Source organism: Grammomys surdaster, unplaced genomic scaffold (assembly GCF_004785775.1).
Source record: "Grammomys surdaster isolate TR1022 unplaced genomic scaffold, NIH_TR_1.0 239, whole genome shotgun sequence".
NCBI lineage: Eukaryota > Metazoa > Chordata > Mammalia > Rodentia > Muridae > Grammomys > Grammomys surdaster.
The window spans coordinates 10,010,704-10,031,601 of NW_021604684.1; the positions used below are offsets into that span (position 1 = coordinate 10,010,704).

At 44.5% G+C, this 20,898-nt stretch overlaps 1 protein-coding gene across 2 annotated transcripts in view; it reads left to right on the forward strand.

Moving 5' to 3' along the window:
- The first annotated feature begins 4,599 nt into the window (after positions 1-4,599).
- Hmgxb3 (HMG-box containing 3) overlaps positions 4,600-20,898 on the forward strand; it is a 44,028-nt gene continuing 27,729 nt past the window's right edge. The window contains exons 1-6 of one of the 2 annotated variants that reach the window (XM_028774336.1): positions 4,600-5,061; positions 9,708-9,843; positions 10,656-10,830; positions 14,216-14,713; positions 16,120-16,218; positions 19,078-19,209. In XM_028774336.1, the coding sequence (XP_028630169.1) occupies positions 9,710-9,843; positions 10,656-10,830; positions 14,216-14,713; positions 16,120-16,218; positions 19,078-19,209 (1,038 nt within the window). In that variant the 5' untranslated portion in view covers positions 4,600-5,061; positions 9,708-9,709. The remainder of the gene's footprint in view (positions 5,062-9,707; positions 9,844-10,655; positions 10,831-14,215; positions 14,714-16,119; positions 16,219-19,077; positions 19,210-20,898) is intronic. The other variant, XM_028774335.1, reaches the window with a different exon arrangement.

The window sequence follows — 20,898 nt, forward strand, 5'->3', positions numbered from 1 at the left end:
CTTATAAATGTTCATTAAGTGAATGTGTGACACCCAAACCATCCTCCTGCACTGGAAATCCTTTTTGGATAGATGGTGAGAGAATTTGAAGTTCTCATTTTAGCCGAGTTTTGAGCAGGGTAATGGCATGCCAGATATATCAGTGATCTGAGTTAAGAAATCTTTGTAGCTCTGGACTAGTCTCTTCCTCTGACCTATTTCTGTATCTATAAAACAAGGATCCTTGAATTTATACAGTACAAAGGCAAACATTTAATTGGGTGTGATTGTTTCTATATGGTCAGCCCAGGGAGTGGCACTAGTAGAAGGTGTGGCCCTGTTGAAATAGGTACGGCTTTGTTGGAGCAGGTGTGTGACTGTGGGTGTGGTTATAAGATCCTCGTCCTAGCTGCCTGGAAGCCAGTATTCTGCTAGCAGCCTTCAGATGAAGATGTAGAACTCTCAGCTCCTCCTGTATTATGCCTGCCTGGATGCTGCCATGTGCCTTGATGTTAATGGACTGAATGTCTGAACCTGTAAGCCAGCCCCAATTAAATGTTGTCCTTTTAAGAGTTGCCTTGGTCATGGTGTCAGTTCACAGCAGTAAAACCCTAACTGAGACACTGGGCAGGCTTACGTTTTCAGAGGTTCAGTCCATTATCGTCATTGCAGGAAGCATGGCAGCATGCAGAAAAGCATGGTGCTGAAGAAGGAGCTGAGAGTTCTACATCTTCATCTACTTTCTTAAACAATTGTGCCAAATTAAAAAAAAATAAATAAAGTGCAAGAGGCATTTGTGGGGCTCCAGAGGGAAAGGATGAGGAATCTCGTCTCTGGTGGCACCAGCAGGCTCTTTTTGCATGGTTTCAAGAAATTCACACCAACATTCTCATCCCTAGCTCTGTTGATCAGAAAAAAGGCATTCACCTTGACCAACAATGCTTGGCTATGATAGTTTTCAAGCAAGTGTAGGCTGATTGAACAAAATCAGTCTCTAGAATACAGACTAATATTCTTCTCCTTTGAAACTTCTTGAGCTGGGCTCCCATGGTTCAAATCACCCTCAGCACCACTGTCTTACATGTTCCCACTAGGATATTCCATTAAGCATCACTTAAGATGTCCAATCACACTTTTCTAGTCCAGAGTCCCATAGTGTTCCATATTCCTCCAAACAAAAGCATGGTCCAGACTATCATAGCAATACCCCAGTCCCTGGTACCAACTTCTAATTTAGTCAGGGTTTTATTGCTGTGAAGAGACATCATGATGACAGCAATTCTTATACAGGAAAACATTTAATTGGTGCTGGCTTTTGTTTACAGTTTCAGAGATTTCTGACATGTTGCATATTTGGAAACTGTTGTAGGGTATCCTTTCCCACAGAGAAGACTCCTCAGGCAGGAGTTTAAGCCAATGGAATGGCTATATTAGCTAGTGACTATACTGGGTGTTTGAGAGCTCAGTGTAGCTTTCACCATGGTGAGCTTTTAAGAACTAAATCCATATTCTGGGTTGACATACTTCAGTTAACAAGAACAGTTAGCCAGAAGCAGAATTACAAAAGCCAAAAAGCAAGGTTAATAAATTTAGAGACTTTCCCAGAACTATGGACTTTGATGAATTAGGCCTCTGTTTTCATGTTGGCAGGTGGTACTGTCTACATGCTGAGTTTTTTGGCCTGAATGGTATTTGCATCATGGAGTCATTTGTGCTAAGGTCTGGGGGCTACTAAGGCCATGTTACAAAACCCACAGGACAAGATGACACCCAAAATCCCTTTCGGATTAAAGTATCGGGCCTTAGATAAATGCTGTAAAATCAGTGCCTGTAGGGGCAGGGCTGTGGCATGAGTGACCGAGTGAGGGATAAGTTATTGGGAGAAGCTGTAGACTAAGTGCCAGAGCTAGAAATTCGAAGATTGAAAACAAATGCCTTTTCTGCTGAGTGTGGTCAGACAAAATACCATCCAGGAACAGTTTGGAATTTGTTTATTCAGTATTTATTTTTGCTGTGCTGGGAATTCACCTTATAAAATTTAGAGGCCAATTTAAGTGCAACGAGGAGTTCCTGAAAGGCTCTGTACAAGGAAAAAACAAAAGACTTGTTTAAAGAGTGTCAGAGAAAAACATAGGAATCCCAGAGTTAGGAGTGTAGCCTTGCAGCAGGGTACATGTACAAAGCCCTGAGCTCAATCGATCACCAGCACCTAATGGGGACAGGGTAACAGTTCAGATCTGATATGAGAAGTTGGTTTACAGAAGACAGTGGCAAGTATTCAGGTGGTGCTGGCTGCTTTTGTGCCTTGGTGTGAGGTGGAGGAGTAAAAGGTAACTCTCAGATGTCTGATTTGAGTGTGGAACACTCTAGTGGATGGTGATGTCATTTACTAACAGGACCAATTACTGAGGCTATACTACAGGAAACACTTCCTATGATTAATAGAGCTTCCTTGTAGCAGGACGAATGTAAATGCTCCAAATTGTTAGGTCCAAAACTCCAAAATGCAGTCCAGATATCCAGAAATGGGCTCAGTCTGGACTACAGGAGGATTTCTGGTAGTAAGATAAAAGCCAGCATTTCTCAGGATCCTGGGAAGCCAGTTTCCTCCTACTCAAAGTCGTCATTTCTCTCATCACTGGCAGAAGGCATCTGTGGTGGCTGTTAACATACTAAAGCTGATGCTGGTCTCCAGGCTCCCTCAGTGTCACAGATGCTTGTTAAACATTTCTAAGTCCCGCTAACCCTTCTCACCTCTTCCCCAGCCCTAAACTCCCTCCAGCTTAAGGACTTTCCTAACTCCAGGTACTCATTCTCCTTATAAACACTGCTATTTTTGCAAGAGCACCTCCCTCCCTCCCACCCACCCTCCTTCCCTCCTCTCCTTCCTTCCCTTTGTCTCTGTCTCTCTCTCTGTCCTTCTCTGTGTCTGTCTGTGTGTGTGTGTGTGTGTGTGTGTGTGTGTGTTCTGCTCCTGCTTTTGAATAAACTGACAACATGACCACCCTGTGGTATGGCTAAAGGGAAGGCTTTTATTGTAGATAATAAGAAAGAGAAGAGCCAGAGGCATCTTGAAGAGTCTACAGCAGAGAAAGTAGTAGACTGAAATTGGCCATCAGACTAGACCTGGCCATGAGAGACTCAGGAACAGAGCAGAGCGACTGGGGGGAGGGAGGGAAAACATATTGGAAATAGCAGGGCTATAAGGAGAATGAGTAAGGTAGGTGGGGAGTCTCTGAATTGGAGGGAGTTTAGGGTAAGGAAGGATGTGATAAAGAGTTAGGAGGCTAGAGGGATGGCTCACTGGTTAAGAGCACTGGCTGCTCTTCCAGAGGTCCTGAATTCAATTCTCAGCAACCACATGGTGGCTCACAACGGTCTGTAATGAGATCCGATGCCCTCTTCTGGTGTTTCTGAAGACAGCCTACTCATGTTAAATAAATAAATCTTTTAAAAAACAAAACAAAAAGAAACAAACAAACAAAAACAAAAAAGTTAGGAGGCTAGCACTGACTTTGAAATGCTTAGCAGGTACTTGTGATACTGAGAGACCGGAGGCTAGCATGTGCTTTAGTTAGGTAATAGGCATCACACACAGGTAGCCATTTGTCTCTTTTGCCTTTTGGAATTTGGGGAAATGGAGCTTCTTTTGAACCTGACACTTCTTTCACCCAGGTCCAGTCTGTTGGTCTACCTCTTTTTCTGCTCTGGACTCTTCCAGAAGCCTCTGAATATTCTCACTCATATTTACAATAAAACCCCTCCGCTTAGGAATGGTCATGTTGTCAGTTTATACATGAATGTCATAACTTGTTTTGAAAACTACTGATACTGGGAAGAGACATGGGAAGATGAAGAGCCGAGTTAGTATCTTTTGTCTTGGTCAAATCATTATGTTTAGGGGGAGGAATTGTCTTGGAAACTGAACTCAAGGCTAAATACATGCTAGGGAAGCCTTCTACCACTGATCTACATTCCCTGGCCCAAAGACAGGAGACCAGAACAGACTTAGCCATGCAAAAAAGATCAATCTGCTATGTTGGCTGTAGAGACCAGAGTGGAGGTAGGAAGAACCGCATGAGGTCAGACACACGATGGTAGCTCGAGAAGATGGTGACAGTTGTAGGTGGATATGGGAAAGACTGGCAACTGCATTTGCAAGCGGTCTAGCAGGAACTTGTTTAAATGTGGCGCACAATCTATGATGTTAAAATCCAGTCCAGTCCTACGTTCCCAGAGCTCTACATTCCAGAAAGTCACTACTGTGACTGCTCACTGGAAGGAGGAGGGAAACATGGTGCAGTACTAAGTATCAGTCTCAAGCTGAAGTTAAGAGAAAGATCTGAAAGGTGACTCTGAGCTCAGACTAGCTCCGCCCCTGTTACCTGACTGTCCCATAGCCCGGCCCTGGCCCAAGTGGCCTCCTAGTTTCGCAACTGCAGTCCCACCTTCCGGCTCTGGGAAGTTTGGCCGGAAGCAGTCCGCTTTAACGATTTCCCCCCCCCCCCAACCCCCACCCCCGGAGCTCCCAAGCCTTCCAATCGGTTCCAACAGAGGACCCGTCGGTTGCGCTTGCGCGAGGGTCGCACGCAATCACGCGCGCCGGCCGCTTCCGGTGCGCCGCGAGGGCCGCCGGGACGGGTCTCCCTGGCGATCAGTGGTGTGCTGTCGCCGCTGCCACCAGCACGCCGGTGCCGCGTAGATTCGTGTCCTTGCTACCTTCCTCGGGCTTCCCGGGGCCTGATCCCCGGGGCCCTCGGCAGGCGTCGGCCGAACCTGTGCGCGAACCCACGGCCCTCCACTCGCCCTTCACGACCCCGCAGCGCGACTCGGACAGGGAGCGAGAGGGACTGTGGCGACTCCGCGCCGTGTGTCGCCGGGCGGGGCCGCGGGGCCGGGGCTCCTCCAGCCCCCGGGATGCGTGCGCGAGCTCTCGCCTCCACTTTCTCTTTACCGCTGTCACGCTTGGAGCCGCCTCTCGCCTACCGCGGGGAGCGCGAGTGCACCGATCAGCACCCCTGTCGAGCCCCGGTGCCGGGTACCCCCGGGAATGTGAGCCGCGAGGCTCGCAAGCTCCTCCGGGTAAGTTCCGCCCTCTAGGCTCGCCCCACCCCGCCGAGGTGCCCAGGCACCTGAGTGTGGGGTACTGTGGCTGAATGTCCAGCTTCTGTTTGCCCCGTGCCACGCGGAGAACCCTCTGTCTTAGGGACAGCTCAGAGAGGGAAAGAAGGTAGCCCGTGGCTGAGCTGCTAGAAGTCATCATCTGAGATTCCACGGAAGGTGGAATAGGGTAGTGAAAGTGTCTCATTTCAGGTGTGGCCCTTCTGTTCTACAGATGAGAAAAGAAAGATTTAAAGAGGGAAAGTAGCCTGTTTAAGGCCATATAGGGCTCTGTAATAGTGCTATTCAACTGTGGAACCTAAATTAGGACTCAGACCTTATGTCCTCAGAAGGGCCCCCGTGGTAATTTTCTTGTTTTGGTGTTTGAGACAGGGTCTCATGCATCCTTGGCTGACTTCTAACTCATGTAGGTGAGGTGAGCTTTCTACTTCCTGTCCTTCTGCTTCCGTCTCTGAAGTCCTAGAACTGTAGGCATTCCCCACCACACCCAACTCACGGAGCTGTTTTTAACTTTCATATTTTTCTGTATCTCTTTGCTTTGCTGTACCGAGGCCTGAGATCCGAACACAAACTTGGACCCAGATATAGGGCACTGTAGCCAAACAAACAAAAACCCAAGATGGTCCTTTCATGCCCCCAAGGTATGGGCTCTTGGTTAGTTCTGGATGCTAAGGTACTGGCTCTTGGTTAGTTGTAGCTGCTAAAACATGATGTTCTGTTCTTACACACATACTTCTGGAGCAGTACTCCTTTTTTCCTGAGGCTTTTAAAGGCCAGAATATCAGTTATATATAGGACCAAAAGTTCGATCCCCATATTTTTTTTTTTGTTTGTTTGTTTTTGTTTTTCAAGACAGGGTTTCTCTGTGTAGCTCTGGCTGTCCTGGAACTCACTCTGTAGACCAGGCTGGTCTCAAACTCAGAAATCCACCTGCCTCTGCCTCCCAAGTGCTGGGATTAAAGGCGTGCACCACCGCTGCCTGGCCCCCATATATTCTTGGTGTGCAGCTGCTCTTACCAATTTGCCTTTTGCTTACAGAGCCACATTGTGGACTGTCTCCTTGGATTTCACTATGACTGTTGGGTAGCAAGTTGTTTTTTTTTTTTTTTTCCTCTTTGATTTTTGTAAGGTTTTAAGGAAGAACGACACAAGAGAAGTCACTTAAAGCTGATATAACTATAAAATAACTAAGGAATATGTTCTTAACCTGGGACATATCTTTAAGATGGGGACTGGAAAGATGGCACAGCAATTAAAAGCATTGACTGCTTCTTTAGAGGTCCCCGATTCAGTTCTCAGGATGCACATGGCAGTTCACACCTGTCTGCGACTCCTTTTCCAGAGCATCCGACACCCTTACACAGGCATATATACAGGCAAAACACCAAAGAATGTTAAAAAAAAAAAAAGGCTAGGACTGTAGAAATGGCTCGATTGTTTTTGGGTTTTCCTCCTTTTTATATGTACGAGGGGGTCCTGCCTGCATGCATATTCATCTGTTGTGGGTAGAAGTTTACAACATGTGGGGACCCAAGGTTAATGTCCAGAATCTTATTTGATCACTCTCTCCTTTGAAGCAAGGTCCCTCAACCAAAACCAGAGATGGACAACATGACTACTCTCCTGGGATCCTGTCTCCATTTTCCAAGACTGTTATCATAGACCATCATGTCCACCCAACATACATGTGGGTTCTGGGGATCCTGAGTCTCACCTTGTTAGCTACTGCACAGGTGCTAGCACTGAAAGAAATACTTTGACAGGTGTCAAAACCCCTCCTCTACAGCACTCAAACACAATATTTCACCCCCATCTTAAAAAAAAATATTTTACTTTATATGTATGAGTGTTTTGCCTGCATGTATGTCTTTGTGCCACATATGTGCCGATGCCCACAAAGGCCAGAAGATGTCATCAGAGCCCCTAGAACTGAAGTTACACATAGTTGTGAGCTGTCGTGTGGGTGTTGGGAAGTGAACCTGGGTCCTCTGGAAGAGCAGCAGGAAGCCTCTCTGGCTTTCCATACCTCTGTGAAACATACACAGGTGTATGTATGGATGCACATGCATGCACACATTTGGGGGGACTGGGGAGGGAATGCCCTTAGTGTACATGAAGGGAAGGTTTCCAGAGCCCTTATGAATAACAGTCGGGGCAGGGTTCTTACCTCCCAAGGCTTAGGCTCAATTTATTTATCATCATCTAGGAGAAAGAGCTGAGACTTAGGTACGAAATACACTTGTCTCTGTTCAGGTGGTAAGAATTTTGGCTTGTATCCAAGTCTCTTGGATTCCCCCTTTGTCTTTTTTCTCGTCAGTTATTATCTCTGAGGTCTAAGTGAGTTGTATGTGGGCTCTGCCATACCTATCGGTATGTTTACTGTTCGTGTTCACTATCACAACTCCTCCTAAGATTTGTTCTATAGATTGACAAGAGCAATCATGTTTCCTTCTCATAAAATTTAGGTGATTCGGGGACTTTCTCCCTCTAAGAATCTGGGAGTTGGTGAGATTCCATTTTAGTGCTCGGCCATAGTTAGCTCTTCTTGAGCTATCCAAGTATTTACGCCTGTCTTCTCCTAGACACACACAAAGCTGCCTACCTCCAGAGGACTGTGTTGCTTTGTCAGGTTACTGTCTATTTTTTGGCTTTTTTTTTTTTTTAAAGTCAGGGTCTGATGTATATACTGTGGTTTGGCCTTGAACTCCTGATCCTCCTGTCTCTGTTTGCCAAGTGCTGGGATTACAAGTATGCCCCTAGCACACCAGCAAGAGTACCGTTTAGATCCGTGCTGTCTGATACTACAGCCACTAGCCATACAGTTACAGTTCGGTATACTGAAAATCAGTTCCTTTTGCCTGTGAGCCCTATTTCAGGTTCCGTAAGCGTCTGTGACTAGTGGCTACTATATTGGGCAACATTTAGAGAACATTTCCATCAGAGTTTATTGAATAGTTCTAGTGTAGAAGTTTGCCAGTCAAGGTGAGTGGCACTGTAATACTGAAGAAAAGAACCAGGGGCTCAATATTTGGATTAAAAACCTATTTTCGCTCTTTGGGCCTCGTGGGTGGGCAGGTTGTTAATGTCTTCACTACAGATGATAGTCTTTAATAATGAACTCTTTCATTACTGCAGCGCTTGGCTGTTCTCCATCAGTTATGTCATCTAAATCCTCGAGTCCTTCTTGTAAATCTGTGGGAATGGGCCTCGCTGGTGAGACAGTTACCATGCGTAAACATAAGGATCCAAGTTCAAGCTTCAGATGTTTTTAAACAGTGGCTCACTCAGTGCTAGGCAGTCCCTGGCTCATTAGCTAGCCAGTCTACACAGTTTGTTGGGCTTCAGGCCAAGCAGAGACCTGTTTCAAAAAACAAGATGGACAGCATCTAAGAGACAATACCAGGATTGACCTCTGGCCACCACATGCACACACTTGGACCCACTCCCATGCATGTCGTGCTGGCTAGTTATCATGTCAGCTCAGCAAAAGCTATCGTCATTTTAGAAGAGGGAGCCTCAATTGAGAAAATACCACCTACCAGATCATCCTGTGGGCAAAGCCTGTGCTGTATTTTCCTGACTAACGATTGATATGGGGGTTGGGGGTTCAGTGGTAGTCCTGGGTGGTATAAGAAAGCAGATGCAGAAAACTATGAGGAGCAAACCAGTAAGTAGCACTCATCCGTGGCCTGTAGTTCTTGCTCTGACTTACCTCAATGACGGACTGTTATGTGGAACCAAACTCTTAAGCTAAAGTAAACCCTTTCCTCCATGAGTTGCTTTTGGTATTGGTGTTTTATTACAGCAATAGAAACCCTAAGACACATGTGCACCCACAGTAACAGCCCCTTAACACAGAAACACAAATCTGTGGGAAAGGTGAGCCTCTTTAAATTTTTTTTATAATTTTTATTTACTCTTTGTAAGTGTTTGGTTGTTTGTATTTCTGTATCTTGTAAGCGCCTAGTGCCTGTGGTGGACATCAGACGAGAGCATCCATCTCCTGGAAGTGAAGGTATAGACAGCTGTGAGCTGCCACATGGATGCTGGGAACTGCTGAGCCGTCTTGCCAGCTCCATACCTCCTTTTTTGTTAACATACAAGGAAGAGATAACAGAATCTAAAGTAGTTAGAAGACCTGTCCCAAATCTCTTACATATAAAATTCCTTATTATTACATGTTTTATTGAATCATTGAAACTTATTTAAGGTGATGAAACTGTAATGGTAGGGACAGAACTTTTCATTCTTGGCCAAGTAATGTCAAAAAAAAAGTCTGAATCTTTATGAAATTTTTATTACATGCGACAGTTGTATCTCATGAGGGAATGTAAATGAAGGTTCTCAAACATCTGTGGTACTAAACTTGCCTAAACAAAAGACACAGTGGAGGCAATTGATTTTCTTACCCTCTAGAGAGTCTCATCCAGGAGGGCTGAAATGGAGCTCTGAACACTGGAAGCATCAAGTACCACATGTGCTTGTTAGGGTCTGTTGAATTTGGGGAATATCTAAACCTTAGACCTGACAGTTGCTGATTTGCCTGGAGGCTGCTGCTCTTTTACATTGGATACTTAAACTTTTGTGTTGACTTCTGTCTTCTCCAGCCATGGATGCACCGTATGATGGTACTGAGGTAACTGTCCTGATGGAGGAAATCGAGGAAGCTTATTACACTTCCCCTGGGCCACCTAAGAAGAAGAAAAAGTATAAAATACATGGAGAAAAGGCCAAGAAACCCAGGTTAGCCTTAATATTTTGGTTGCTGGTGGTAATTATCAACAAGTTTGCTTGGGGAGCTGTGTCGAAGAAAACACAAGATTCATTTAGAATGCATTTGTCAGAGTCAGCATTGATGTAGGGGAGAGAGACAGTCTGAGGGGGCATTGATGTGGGAGAAAGGGCATTGATGTAGTGGGGGCGGGGAGAATGAGTATGTGTGTGTCTGTGTCTGTGTGTACGTGTCTGAGTGGTCATTGATGCAAGGGAGGGACTGGGGGTGCAGAGGGACAGAGTTTGTTTATGTTCCCAGGCTGTTAAAGGAACTTGAGCTGAGTAACGCTAGACTCTGTGGACTCTTTTGTGTTATTTTTATTATGCAGTTATTATTTATATATTTTAAATAGGATATTACAAATATTACAGTTATAAGTGATGCCAATGATTTCTACAGATGTTCTATACTTCAATTTCCTTCTGGCTGAGCTTACTAGGACTGTACCACTTTGATAATTACCTGCTTTCTTCTCTCAGCCTTGATGAGTTAACATTTGGCCAGTTAGGAGACCAAGGGCAGAGTAGAAATGTATATGTGTAATAAGCCTGAGTAATCAGCCCCCACTGTCACCTTTGCCTGGGAGTACAATGACAGCACATTTAGCTGTATTTGATTATATAACTGGGGGTTGTTACAGATCTTCACCTGCTTTTTCTTTCTTGATTAGAAACAGTGCTTTGAATTGAGAGTTTGGCGTTGTTTCACTTTAGCAGCCTTTGGCTAGCAGCCCTAGTTGCAGTGTGTGCTGTTGAAGTAAGGGCCGCTGTTGGTTCTGCAGGTCTGCTTACCTCCTGTACTACTATGACATCTACTTGAAAGTGCAGCAGGAGCTCCCCCACCTCCCCCAGTCCGAGATCAATAAGAAGATTAGTGAGAGCTGGAGGCTCCTCAGCGTGGCCGAGAGAAGTTACTACTTGGAGAAAGCCAAACTAGAGAAGGAAGGGTTGGATCCTGTAAGTATTTTTCCTGAGTCCCCCTGCCCCCTCATTGGTTTAATGGGTAGAGAGCTGGGGAGACCAGGTTCCCTGTTCTAAAAGCTTTACATTATCTTTCTTAAACCTGGCATTGTGTCTGCCTTTGTATCCATGATGCTCTGCCTTCTTTTTCATTGCAGCAGAATAGAGAGCTGACGTTGTCTGCGTTCTCTGCAGTGAGCCTTTGGTTCCTTTTCTGAATTGTACTGTAACTTGGTGCTCCTAATCCTCACAATAACAGTTTTCCTTAACATAGTGGCTCACACAGGCATTTCTTCTGCACCATCTTTTCATGTGACTGACTGAGTGTGGCCAACCTAGTTGATGTGTTGTTGTGACTGGTGTCCTAACAGTTAGGAGTTAGGTTTGTGTGGAAAGCAGGAGAGCCAAGCTGCTGTACAACACCATGTACCTCTGCTGCTGTTGGGTATGAGCTGCACTGAAGAGAAGTGCAGGGTTAAAGGCTGACGCTGGTGCCCGGGGCTCCGACTGCATGAACTAATGAACTAGCAAGGGTGCATTTAGACTGATGTCTGTCTGCCATTTGTTATCTTTAGTTCACAGTGGCAGTGACGTTTAAACTGATAACTCATTGTTTGGGTTTTTGGCACTGGTAAAAGAACTTAAGGTTTCATTTATAGTAGGCAAGTGCTGTGCCAGTGAGCTGTATGCTCCCCTGCCTTGGCTTTTTAGCGCTGACATTCCCATAGGAAACTCTCTTGTGATTGCCATCCTTTGTGTCACCTACAGTCTGGAAGATGCTAGTGTATCTCTTTCACTAGCTGATTTGTTGATAGCAAGTGTGGGAGTTAACCTTAGCCAAGGCGGGGCTGAGGAGGGAAAATGTAAGAAAAGTATATCTACTCCATATGGCTTCCTCAGTCTGAAATCTGCAGTCACGGGACTAGGGAATTTAATTCACTGGCGGAGCATGTGTTTGGCATATCTGCCATGGGTTCCACCTTTAGTGCCAACCTGTTTAAAACAATAAAGAAAGGCAGCAGCCTTTGTGTTTGATAATCTCAACTAAGGATGTGGTTTTTATCAAGATGACGTGTTGTAGTCATGTGCAGTGGCTGTTGTCTGTGCTCACATGCTTGTTTATGTATATGCTTTTTCACCACTACCCCCAGGGCATTAGATAAGTGACGTTGGAAGAGTCATTTAAGTTTTCTCATGTACAAAATGGAACTTGTAGAACTCATACATTTAAAATATATAATGTAGGGATGGAGTGATGGCTTAGCATTGAAGGGCACGTGTTGCTCTTACAGATGACCTGGGCTGGGCTAGGTTCCCAGCACTAGTGATGTCTGTGACATCTGTGAGTCACATCAGGTCCAGTTGAACTACCCCCTGCCCCCTACACACACATACCTTTTAATCTCTGAGGACACTGAGCATACATGTAATACATAGATATCTAGGCAAAACACTCATACAACTAAACAGATAAAATTAAAATAATAAATAAATAATGTAAGTCAGTTATCTGGTCCATAAGTGTTCTCTATCTTCAGTAGATAAAAAACTCAGTCCTGGGGCCGAGAGATGGCTCAGTGGTTAAGAACACTTGGTTGTTCCTGCAGAGAATCCAGGTTTGATTCCCAGCACCCACATGGCCACTTACAACCATCTGTACCTCCATTTCCAAGGGATCTGATGCCCTTTTCTGACCTCCTTAGACACCAGGCATACGTGCAGTGTACATGCATACATACCTGCAGAACATATACATAATATAATTAAATCTAAAAAGCTTTTTTTTTTTTTAAATCCAGTACCATATAAGAAGAAAGAGTAACAGTTAATGAGTACCTGGTATATGCTGAGACTTGCTAAGCTTTCTGTGCTGAGTTTGTCTTGTAGATTGTCTGATTGTCTGGTGTACAGATGAGTGTGCACCTTCAGAGACTGTCAGGAGGCCTTTGGCAACTGTCTGTCTGTCTTAGTGGCCCTTCAGCACTCCTGCAGGACCTGTAACTCCTGTGATATCCTTCACGTCTGTATAGGCTTTGCCTGGTGCTGGTTTGATTCAGGTGGGACCACTCTATTCGTTTGCCACCATGTAACTGCACTGCCCTGATGTGTCTTCTTCTGAGGGAGGTTTTGAAACCTCCATTTCCCTTTACCTCTGCAGTGAAAATTCTATACAGGACTCAGTTCCAGCCCACCTTCCTTCACACTTGGTCTGAGGGCTTCTTTCCCTCTCCACTCTGGGTGCTGCCTTGGGTACTCCCAGCCACTCTCCCTTTGATTTCTCTAAGATGTTCTTGTAATTGATTTCCATGTGCCTTTAAAGGGTGCTTTGAAAGCTTTTTGTTCCATTAAATTTGGGTTTTTATTTAGCCATTCACTTTGTTCTGTTTCTCTTACTGGATGACTTAGTTTTAAGTAGAATAAACAAACACAATTCCCCTTTTGGACACTAATTGCTATGCAGGGCTGTTTCTAGTACCTGATCTTAATCTTTAAAAAAAAAAAAATGATCTGGAGTTCAGGTTTTTATTTCTTAAAAATTTTGTGTCTTGGACTTTTAGCCTCATGAAGTTTGGCCTTGATTTCCTCATGTAGTAATTGGTAATATTAATAGTGTTGTTTTAAAGTTGAAATTAAGTTACAAATTTCAATGTATTTCAAGTTTTAAGATGCTAGGTCTCTTCCCCTGTACTCCCTTAACACATTCAGCACCTTACCAGATAGTTCCTTGCCATATATCATTTCTCTCACAAAGCTTTCTTGGCTCGGTAAGCTGTTTGTCCCTGAAAGTCTGAATTACTGAGGTCCAAATCCTGAGTGCCAGCTTGTGTTCCATCTCAGTCTGTATAGTTGTGTTTCATGCTTTTTTGAGTTTGCATTTAAACAGTCTGATAATCTAGTAGGACTCAGTTTGGTATTTAAACTGTTACTTTACAACTCAGAAGTATCAAAGCTTAAAAGGAACTCACAGATTGCCAGCAAAAACCTATAGGTGGTTGCTAAGTCTCCAAGAGGGAATAGAATGTGTTCAAGACTATGCAGACATGATGTTCTAGCTCACAGTTTTAGGTGCCAGGATCTGTGCCCCCCTCCCCCAGAGTCTGGTGCCACAGATGTAAAAGCATTTGTCCTGAATGCACAAGGCCCCCAGTTCAATGCCTAGCACTGCAGAAAGACCTAGCAACAGATACAGTTTCTTAAGCAAGTAAGGTCTGTTAATTCAAATAAAGATGGCATTGCTGTTGATCTTTATGAATTAGTCAGGCAGTAGAGTCTGGTTCCTTTTGCAGACAAAAAAGAAAGGGAAAGAGCTCATAAAAATGACATGATGAGCTGTTTAGCCATTTATCTCTGTTTATCTCCCTCTTGGCTCTCTCATTCTCAGAACTCTAAGCTCTCTGCACTGACTGCTGTGGTTCCGGACATCCCAGGTTTCCGAAAGATCCTTCCCCGATCGGAATACATCATCATTCCCAAGAGCACCCTGCAGGAAGACAGGAGCTGCCCTCAGCTAGAGCTCTGTGTGGCTCAGAACCAGATGTCCTCTAAAGGATCTACTCTCGTGTCTAATGCTTCCCCAGATGTAGTAGCCAGCCATGCAGGCATGGCGGAGCAGTGCTTGGCTGTGGAGGCCCTGGCTGAGGAGGTGGGAACCCTTTCCCAGCCAGGTGCTATGCAGGAGATTGCCACCTCAGAGATCCTCAGCCATGATGTGCTCTTGGAGGAGGCGTCCTTGGAGGTAGGAGAGAGCCACCAACCTTACCAGACAAGCCTGGTAATTGAGGAGACTTTAGTAAATGGCTCATCAGACCTTCCCACTGGAAACCTGGCCGTGCCACATTCCCAAGTTGGGGAAAGCTTGTCAGTGGTAACCGTTATGAGGGTAAGTGGCGTTAACTAATGTCTTCTGCTTTGTCTGGTATTCTTTAAAAGTCACATTGTGGTTTTGAACAGGGTAGTGAATGGTATAGGTATGTATTTTAATGTTTCTGGGCCATAGACTTGCTCCAGAGTTCTCAGTTTCTTGGGCATCCATCTTACCACCTCTCAGCCTAGCTTACTAAGATAATAGGTGAGGTACGTTAGGATAGCTGGAAAGGATACTTACGCTATCTGTGAGTCAATGCCAAGACCTTCATGCTACTAGTACAAGCCAGGATTTCATGTCCTGAAATCTCTTTCAGAAAACCACAGTGACACCTTGAACTGTATGTGAGAATTACTGAGGGGAACTCTTGGATATATAGATGGGAATAGGAAAAAAAGCAGTCTTCAAGGACAGGGTTATGGGACTAGGACCTGAGAAAGAAAGAAAAATCTGAGGCCGTTGAGATGGTTCAGTGAGTAAAGGTACTTGCTGTCAAATGTGGAAAACCAAAAATTCCACAAGCTTCCCTCCTACCTCCCCAGGCTGTCACATGAATACTCACATGGTATGTCAATTAAATGCAATAACATTTTTAATTAAAAAAAAAAAAAAGCAAGCCCTTCTCCACTGTACCATGGGATTCTTGGTTAAGGTGGAAGCAAAAACTCACTGGTTCTAGGGGAACTGCCGCTGGTACTATAACTATAGTGTTTCCCTAGGTAGGCTAGCATCCTAGAGAAATGGGAGTCCTCTTCAGGATAAGAGGACCAGTGTGCTTTAGTGTGCCCAGAGAACTCTGGCCAGCCCCTGTATATATGTCCATTGTCTGGTTCATTATCTGTTGGCTCCGTGCTGTCTTATGATCATGAAGTATTGCCACTGGTGTGGTAGAGGCAGCTTAAGGTGCTTTTTAAAAGATTCATTTTATGTGTCATATGAGAGTTACACGCATGTATGCCTGTGCAACCACCTCTGTGCCTGGGACCCAGAGAGCCAGAAAAGAAGTTGGATCCTCTGGCATTAGAGTTAATGATTTTGAGCTGTTATGTGGGTTTAGGGAACAAATCCAGGCTCTAGAAGAGCAGTCAGTTCTCCTTACCACCGAGCCCTCTCCAGGACCACTTGATAGGATGCACTAATAACATTTATATGGTCAGAAGAAAGGAGTTTTCCTACAAGTGTTTATGTGATCTTGGGAGTCCCTGCCCATTACAGCTTTACTTTTCCCCCCTGTAAAATGACTGTAGCACATCTTCTGTAGTAGTTTTCTCTTGTTTCTAAGTTCTCTTCTTGGTTTGAAATAACTTTGTTTATTTTGCTAAGCATATTGAATGAGCACATTGTTAGAGTTTTGTGCTTAATGCGGGTGACCTTGGGTGGTCTGCATACTGTGTAAGCAGCTGTCCTCTCACTGCCCACAGGACTCCAGTGAGAATAGCCCCTCTGCTCCAACCACTCAGTTCATCATGCTGCCTCTGCCTGCTTACTCGGTTGTGGAGAACACTTCCTCCATCAAACTGGTCAGTAGTGGGGATTAGGGCTCCCTGGCATTCTTTTCTTTTAAAGCTCTTTTCTGAAGTCTTACAGCCTTAGGACATGGGAGCCAGCAGTGGTCTTTGGGGCTCCCCTGGACCACACATCAATGGTCAGGACAGCTTCAAGGTACTGTGAACTCCCCTAAGTGTATAGACTGGAATGCCCTAAGGGTCAGTTTTGTGGCTGTAGCAAATTCTCAGAACCATAATGACTTCAGGACACTGGAGCCACTGAGTCTAGCTGTTAGGCCCACCTTAACAGGCTAAAGACCTCAATAGGCACACTCAGTCAAAAGCAAGAAGACAGGATGCTTCCTAGACCTTTCATGTCTGAGCCGCTGTTTGAAAGGTCTTACCCACTCTGTTAATCCTCTCTGGAAACCTCCCTCCCTCACAGACCTAGAGGTGTGTTTAGGCGTTCTCTGTTCTATAAAGTTGATGGTCAAAGCCTATGTCACAGTCTGCTGCTATTGTTATATTTGTCTGATTGGTTCTATTCTATTTTCTTTGATTTTAATTGAAATTTTATGACTCTATTTTCTTCTCTCTCTTCTCCCCCCCTACTCTCTCTCCCCTTTCTCTCTTTTTGGAATCTCTGACTTACTTTGTAGCCTAGGCTAACCTTGAACTCACAATCCTTTTGCTCATTTTTTTCCTCTATTTAATGATCTGTCAGTTTTTAAGTTTGTTTTGGTTATTTTAGTAGTTTGTTTAAGTTAATGGTATACATTCTTCAACTTAGCCCTAGTCAGACTTTCAACAGCCTTTGCTATAAATAAACTATATATTTGATATTTGCTGTTTTGAAAGGAGGTCTTAACTGTATTGCCCAGACTGGTCTGTAACTCATGGACTCAAATGATCCTCCTGCCCCAGCTTCAGAAGTAGCAGGGAATGCAGCTATGGTCCATTGTGCTAAATAGCATGTCCTTAGATGAGAGGGTTACTACAGGGTGTGTCTGTGTGTATATCCACACATCCACAGGCGTGTGCATGGAGGTGAGAGGTCAGTGTCATGTGTCTTCCTGTCTCAGTCCACCCTCCTTGCAGAGACTGATCTCATGGAACCCAGAGCATGATGATTTGCTAGGTTCAGTGGCAGGTTAGCCTGCGTCTGCTTCAAGCACTGGGATTACTCCTTTTTTGCACTGGTGCTAGAGATCTGAACCCAGGTCCTCAAGTTCATGTAGCAAAAAGCCATCTCCTCAGCCCAGATAGTTGTAATATCTTGAAATAGAACCTTCCACTGCAGCTTGATTGATGGAAAAATTGGTTATTTTTCTGGAAACTTTATCTTCCTGGACATGGCTGTTTTATCAAGCTCTTCTAGAAAAGTGTTGTATAACACATTTTTTTTGTTTTTTAGGACTGAAACATCCTTAAGCATCACAGTTCCGTCAGGCTGCTGTTAAGTGAGGAATGTTTCCAAATGCACAATAACTTTCTAGGACTGACTTCCTTATTTGTATTCTGCTTTCTGGGATATTGAGCACAAAGAGTCTATATTAGTTTTGGGTTATAGTCTGGGAAAAGATGAAAGAGGTTTTCTGTCCTGATTATTATAGTCTGACTGTTACAGTCTCAGAACTAAAAATCCTTTACAGCTTTGCATGTTTCCTCATTCTTGACATTTGTTCCTTGGCATACCTCTGTCACAGGAAGAAGATGGGATTTTCCAGAGGAAAAAACCTAACGCAGACTCCTAGGTCATTCAGTGTGTCAGTGACAAAGTTGGAATCTACAGCTTGGTGTCACTTCACTTGGCATTCATTTTTAACATGGTGCCACAGTGACAGGCAGCTTTTTCTTGTGCCTGCTGGCAGAGGGAGCTAGTGGCAGTTTAGTGTTTGCTCAAGGCTAGTTATTGCTTTTGGCCAGGCTAGAACAGTTAGGAAGTAACAGTGTAATAAACATTTTATTTGAAGCATTTATTTAGAACTAGAGCATGACTGATAAATAAGTAGTTTTTGTTTCCAGCTGACATGTAGTGAAGCAGTGTTGAGTTTTTTCCAAAGGATGGGGGACCTGTGGAAGAGCAGATGACCTGGTTCCTATTCTCAGATCTTCATTAGTTTTCAGAGTCCACAGTTCTCATTTTGTATATCTGAATTATAGATGGTAGGATCTCTAAGTTGTAGTTAACAAGAATGAAGACAGAGCATAGTTGTGAAGTGTGAAGAGCCAAAAGTCGCAGCTGATTCACAGAAGCAGCACTGGCCGAAAAGGAAGGGGTCCTGAGTTCTAAGTCTAGCTCTGCTCTTGAGTCTCTGCAAGATTTTTGTTTTGTTTTTGTTTTGAGACGGTCTATGTATTCCTGATTGTCCTAGAACTCACTATGTAGACCAGGCTGGCCTTGGACTCAGGGATCTGACTACCTCTACTTCCCAAGTGCTGGGGGGCGGGGTGGAGGAGAGGTTGGGGGTGATGTCTCTCTGTCTCTCTCTCTCTCTCTCTCTCTCTCTCTCTCTCTCTCTCTCTCTCTCTCTCTCTCTCTCTCTCGTCTCTTGTGTGTGTGTGTGTGTGTGTGTGTGTGTATGTGTGTTTTACCTGTATGTATGTCTGTGCCTGATGCCCAAGGAGTCCAGAAGAGTAATATCTACTAGAATGGCTGAGGATTAAATGAGATTCTGATACAGCGTTGAGCACTGTGTGCTACCATATCAGCTGCACCCATCACTGCTGGCACCTATGTAGCTGTGGGGAGTTTGTTCCAAAGGACCTTTGTAACGGATCTCTTGTGATGTCATCAGTGTTTGAGCTGGCGTCTGCTTGGTATTCTAATATAGTCAGCAGTGTCTTCGGCTGGATCCTTGGTTTTAACTCTCATTTGTTTGTGTTTTTCAGACTACAACATACACCCGCCGGGGCCATGGGACATGCACGAGCCCAGGTTGTTCTTTTACCTATGTCACCAGGCACAAACCACCTAAGTGCCCTACTTGTGGTAACTTCCTAGGAGGGAAGTGGATCCCAAAGGTAAGGTCTATTCCATTACTCCAAGAACAGATGTTTTGTCTTTAAGTTAATACTGGCCTTTAACATGTCTGTGATGTGCATGGGTGTATGTGTGTGCTCGTTTGTTTGAGTGAGTGCAAGTGCATGTGTGCGGTGTCACACGTATAGAGGTCAGAAGACACCCTGGGTACTTTTCACTGTTGAGACAGGATCTCTTTTGTTCACTGCTGCACATTTCTGGTAAGTTGTTCCTCATGCCCTGGTCTGTCCAGGAGCACTAGGATTGTAGATGCAAGTCACTGCACCTGCTTTGTGTGGGTGCTGGGCTTTGAACTCAGGTCCTCACACTCACACTCGGGCTCCTTGGCCACTCACTGGGGCCACCTTTTTCATTTATGACTAATTGAAATCCTCAAGATAAACTGGATGCTGCAATAGCTGCCTTCTTGGGTTTAGGTGTTCTTCCTTTATGGAATCCATATGGAATCTGAAACTGACATGGACAGTTTACAGGAGCCTCCTCTGCCCAGCCCCTGTAATGTTTCATCTTCTAGCCTCGGCACTCCAGTTATCTTTCTCTTGTGCTTGACAGGGTAGTCACATTCCACAGGTCAACTTCTGAAGGTTCCAGGCCTTAGAGCCACAGTGGCAGCACAACATGTATGTCTTAATGCGAGCGACACTTTCCAAAGGATGATGATCCTTTCGTCATTTTGCTTCTTCTGCTAAGGCCAAAGAGATCTGAAGCATCACCTTTTTTCATTTTTAGTTTAGTTAGTTTCATTTTCATTACAGATAGATCAGTTTTCTTATCAATAGTTTCTTTGATGAAAAGAAACAAAATTAAGAAGCCACAACCTTATATCATCAAAAGAAAAGCCACTTTTAAAAGTCATTTTCTTTTATTTACTTTATGTGGCTTTTTCCCCACTTTATGCCACTGGTTTTTATCCTATGAGTGTCGGGGGGGGGGGGGTGAGGGACCTTTGTGCCACTGTATACACCTGGAGGTAAGAGGACAACTTTGGAAAGTTGGTTCTCTCCTTCTACCACATGTGTCCAGTGAATCACATTCATCAAGCTTGGTGACAAGTACCTTAATCCTCTAAGCAGTCTTCTTGGCTCACCATTACGTATTCTTAAAAATATTACCATTAACCAGCTGTAGTGGTGCACATGTGTAGCCCCAACACTAGGGAGGCAGGCAGGATTGGAAGTTCAGAACCACCTTGGGCTACATAGTGAGTTCAAGGCTACCGGAACTAGATAATTGCTGCAAAACCTTTTCATAAATGACTACTGTTAATTTGCAGTTACTGTTACAGCTGTATACCCTCTGTACTAGCTGCATAGTTACTGTTCTGAAGTGTAGCTTGACTGTCCCACTCCTTAGCTCAAGATCCTTTTTTAATAGCTCCTATTAAAAATGAAAGTCCTTAATCTGATATTCAGAGTCGATCCTGGGTTCACACTCCCTCCCTCCCTGCACCAACCCCCCTCTTCCTTTTCTTTTTCATTTTTTTGAGAGAGTATCATGTATCTAATGTTGACCTCAAACTGGTGAACTTGTAAACTACCTACCTGTAGAGTGCTGGGATTACAAGAGTTCACAGTCATGCCCAGCTCATGTGCTGGGCATCAGACCCAGGTGCCAGGCAACCAGCTCAGTTACATCTTCAGCTCCTAGTATTCCGTGTCTTCTGTAGTCAA